General features: G+C 62.1%; 1 protein-coding gene across 1 annotated transcript; it reads left to right on the forward strand.

Moving 5' to 3' along the window:
- Nucleotides 1-485: 485 nt before the first annotated feature.
- LOC142602241 (maestro heat-like repeat-containing protein family member 7) lies at nucleotides 486-2,886 on the forward strand. The gene is made up of 6 exons (XM_075755736.1): nucleotides 486-675; nucleotides 820-975; nucleotides 1,316-1,417; nucleotides 1,848-1,950; nucleotides 2,224-2,280; nucleotides 2,583-2,886. The coding sequence occupies exons 1-6, from the start codon at nucleotides 508-510 to the stop codon at nucleotides 2,786-2,788; spliced, it is 792 nt and encodes a 263-aa protein (XP_075611851.1). The 5' UTR covers nucleotides 486-507; the 3' UTR covers nucleotides 2,789-2,886.
- The last annotated feature ends 972 nt before the right edge of the window (nucleotides 2,887-3,858 follow it).

The following is a 3,858-nucleotide window of genomic DNA, read 5'->3' on the forward strand; positions in this document are numbered from 1 at the left end:
GGTGCCCGTGCCCTGTGCTGCCAGCTGGAGCCAGCCCTGCACGGTGCTGGGGTCCTGCCAGTAAGGCACTCCCCTCTCACTGCTCTCTGTGTTTCAGCTCGTGGCCCAGCCTGGCATAAAGGCTGATCGCATCCTGCAGCTCATTCCAAGGTACCTGCAGAGTGAGTGCAGAGTGATGCGTCGCCTGGTACTCAGAGCCCTCGCTGTGATGTCCAGGAGACCCTTGATGGTGAGCAGGGGCAGGCGGCTGAAACCATGCTGGCGGGGTGGGTCTGGGTGGGGTGTGCAAGGTAACACAGTAGCTTGGACTTGGCTGGGCTTTGGGAGCTGTGGTAGCTGCTCCCAGCTCTCCTGCCTGCGTGTTCACCTGCCCGAGTTCCTTTGGGGCAGGCCTTTGGCTCCTGGACCCTGAGGCAGCAGCGTGGGCTCAAACTGTTGGAGCGGTTTTGGCAGAGCTGCCTTTTACGGCTTCACACCACGGCGTTATGTTCCACGCAGGCCAAAAGAATGGAGTTCTTGCTGCCAAGGTTTACAGAGCTACTGCAGGATGCAGATGGGGAGGTGGTCAGGATGACCCTATCTGTGCTCAGAAGGATGCTCCTGACCATAGACATCCCGATTGCCAGCCCCATCGCTCTGCCGCTGGCTGAGGCGCTCCGGCCACTCTTTGACAACGTAAGGCTTTGTACAATCCACCCTCCCCTCCTCACAGGCGCTGGGTGCTGCCAGGAAACTTTGTGCCCTGCAGGTTTTCAGACCCATACCCAGGTGGGCATGGAGCAGCTGGTGCTGAGGTCTTGCCCTCTTCCTTTCCACCAGGAGTCCAGCTACGTGCAACTGCTGTCCATTCGCCTCTTCCGAAATGTGATGGAGTTTGTATCGGAAGCGGGAAAAAAGCCACTGGAGGCGCATGTACAGCAGAGCTTGCTCCCACTGCTCTACCACTTGCATGATGAGAACCAGCGCGTGGCAGAGGTGAGGATTCCTGACCTGCTGGTTTCCCCGTGGGAGGTGGCTCGGCTGCCTCCTGCCCTGGCGCCTCGCGGACTGCGCTGCTCCAGCTTCTTCCTGGCCTTGGCTACAGAGCAGCAGCTCCGGGGCTTTCTGTCCTGCTGCCCCGGCAGCACCAGGTGCCCGACGTGGGGGTTGCCCCACTCCTCTGCCTGGGCACCAAACCTGCCGCCGGAGGCGTCGCCCAGCTGCTGCATCTTGCCATCGGGGCCCAGGAAAGGCCCTGAGCCTTGCCCAGGTGCAGGGCACGCAGGTGCTGTGGCCTGGGCAGCGGTGCCATCTCCCAGTCTCTGCTGCTCTGCAGGCCTCTCAGGAAACCATGCTTCAAGCTGCCACATTCCTGAAGAAGAGGAAGCTCACGCGGCTGCTGAAGAGGCAGCAGACATGGGCGGTCGGCGAGTGCCTGGTAAGGATGGCCGCGAAACCCCAGCCCCAGGCTGGACAAGCCCCCAGCCCCCAGTGCCCAGTGTGTGGGGCTGCCAGCTGTGCCCCTGACCACTGCTTGAGCCCATCACCGCCAGGCTGTACCCCAGACACGCTCCCGTCCCTTGGGTGAGCGGCCCTGCAGGCTCTCCTGCCGTCTCTTCTCCCTCCCTTCCCGAGCCCAGGGGTGCCGACGGAGCCCCAGCCTAGCTAGGCTTTGGTGGCAGGGTGGCACCACAGCTCCCCGGGGAGCACCCAGCCCTCTGCTCCCTCCAAACCCCAGCACCAGCCGGCTGATGGCCGGGCATCGTGGGTGTCCTGGCAGGGGAGGCCAACGCTGGGCATATGGACTACTCGGCCAAGGGGGAGAGTCTGCACTAACCCTTCCCTCCATCCCCTTGTGCTCTCTCCAGTTGACGGAGCCCAGCAGCAGAGCAGACGAGTACGTGCTGCAGTCCCTGCTCTACCTGCAGAGCCCACAGGAGTCAACGCGAGAGGCGGCCGTCAGGTTCATTGGTGAGTCACAACCCCCCAGGGGTCCCTCCCTGCCCCACTGCAGCTCAGCCCCAGCCGTGGCTGCTGCACCGGCATCAGGAATCGGCCCTGTGGCTGTGGAACACCGACTACACGATGCGGAGCCCGTGGGTCTCTCTGCTGCCCTCTCCCTCGCCTGCCCTTGGAACGCCCCGGGCTCAGCCCTGCCAAGGGCAGGAAAGCGTGCAGCAGGGCTGTCGTGGCGAAGCTGCGCTGCTGGGCTAGCGGGATTTCTGATGGGCTGCTTGTTCCTAGGGCTCGCTGGGCGACGGATGAGGTATCGGGAGAAGGAGCTCCAGATCATCTACAATGGTGAGTGAGGGCAGCGGGACATGGCGGGGAGGAGGAAAGACCCTGGGCAGGGAGCTGGAATCCCTGCCCAGGCCAGGGAGGCTCTGCTCCCTGCATGGATGAGGGGCTGGCGTGGGCAGAGCAGAGAGAGATTTCAGGGGCACGTGGGATATTCGTGGCCAGCACCTTGCGGCCGATCCCGTTGGCCCCTGATCCATCCTGGCCATGGGGAGAGCTGGGTAGGGCGGCCCGGCAGGAGGGGTGCCTGGGGTCCCCGCAGATGCGGGCTCTGACCTTGGCTCTGTTCCTCTCTCTTCCTCCAGCCCTTCAAGGCATGACAAATGACATCAGCCCCTCCGTCTCAAACCTGGCAGCTCAAACCCTCTTGCTGCTAAGAGGTACAGAGAGAAGACCTTCCTTTGGCCTCAGGCTGCAGGTGCTGCAGGACCAGCTCCACCGGGCATGGCATAGGCGGCCTTCTCTCCAGGACAGTGGCTGGCTGTGCTGCTGGAGCTCTGTGCAGAGGTGATGCCAGGAGCTGCGTGTGCTGGGCCACCTGAGCCTGCAGGGAGGGCCGGGTGGCTCCCGGCCTCTCCCTGTCCACGGGACAGCTCTTCTGTCACCCAGCAGGGGAACATGCAATCCCTGGTGTTGTGCACCGAGACCCTGGAGCATGAAAGGCCGAGACCGATTAAAGGCTTTAAAAGCTGCGTAACTTCCTTCTTTTTAAGGGGAGCTGAACCTAACAGCTGCAGCTGCCAACACTCCGTACAGATGCAGAAAGCAAGCTCTGGAGGAAAAGCCGAAAAAACACCAACCCAGAAGTGATCAGATTTCTAGGCTCTTCCAGAGCCTTTATTTCTGTAGCTTGTCCCACACGCTTTCCTGGTGCAGGACTTGGCCAGCCGGTGGTGGTGGTGAGCAGCCCAGGAATGGCTGTACCTGCAAGTCTTGAGCTACTTCTCTTGTGCGCATCGTTCGCCAACCTTGCTTTGCTCCCTAGTGTCCCCAGGGCAGTGAGGAAGAGAAGAAAAAGGGCTCTTGTGTGTGTAGCGTGGTTGGAAAAGCGTCCAGAACCCCCTTTGGCCTTTGGTTCTTCTGCTGAAGCCTTAATGCTTCTGACAAAGCTCATGGGCAGAGCTGAGAGCTGTGGGGATGCCTGAAAATCTCGTCCTTGGAGACGTCCACAAATACTCTCGCAGCCATGCTTCCTGCCCGTGTGATGCTGGCTGGACTGTTGAGGGGTCCGAGGTGCCTTTTTAGCCGGCTGCTGTGGAGATCCTTCAGTGCTGTGCCGTGGCAGGGCAGGTTTGCTGGGCTGGGGGGAGACCCTGTGGGGACAAGGCAGTGAGGCACCTTCAGGTGTGTCATGGAAGCTGGAGGCCCTGAGGGGACAGAGTGGTGGGAGGTCGTGAGGGGACGAGGTGCTGGGGAGGCCCAGAGGGGACAGAGTGGTGGGAGGTCGTGAGGGGACGAGGTGCTGGGGAGGCCCTAGAGGGGACAGAGTGGTGGGAGGTCGTGAGGGGACGAGGTGGTGGGGTGTCTTCTGGTGCATCAGGGCAGCGGACGGCCCTGAATCAGCAGGGTGGTGGGAAAGCC

This window comes from Balearica regulorum, chromosome 6, assembly GCF_011004875.1.
Source record: "Balearica regulorum gibbericeps isolate bBalReg1 chromosome 6, bBalReg1.pri, whole genome shotgun sequence".
NCBI classification, from domain to species: domain Eukaryota; kingdom Metazoa; phylum Chordata; class Aves; order Gruiformes; family Gruidae; genus Balearica; species Balearica regulorum.

Coding starts and splice junctions, on each gene's coding strand:
- LOC142602241 (XM_075755736.1), top strand. CDS start 508: ATGGAGTTCTTGCTGCCAAGGTTTACAGAGCTACTGCAGGATGCAGAT. Junction 676..819: donor TCCGGCCACTCTTTGACAAC/GTAAGGCTTTGT, acceptor CCTTTCCACCAG/GAGTCCAGCTACGTGCAACT. Junction 1,418..1,847: donor GGGCGGTCGGCGAGTGCCTG/GTAAGGATGGCC, acceptor TGCTCTCTCCAG/TTGACGGAGCCCAGCAGCAG.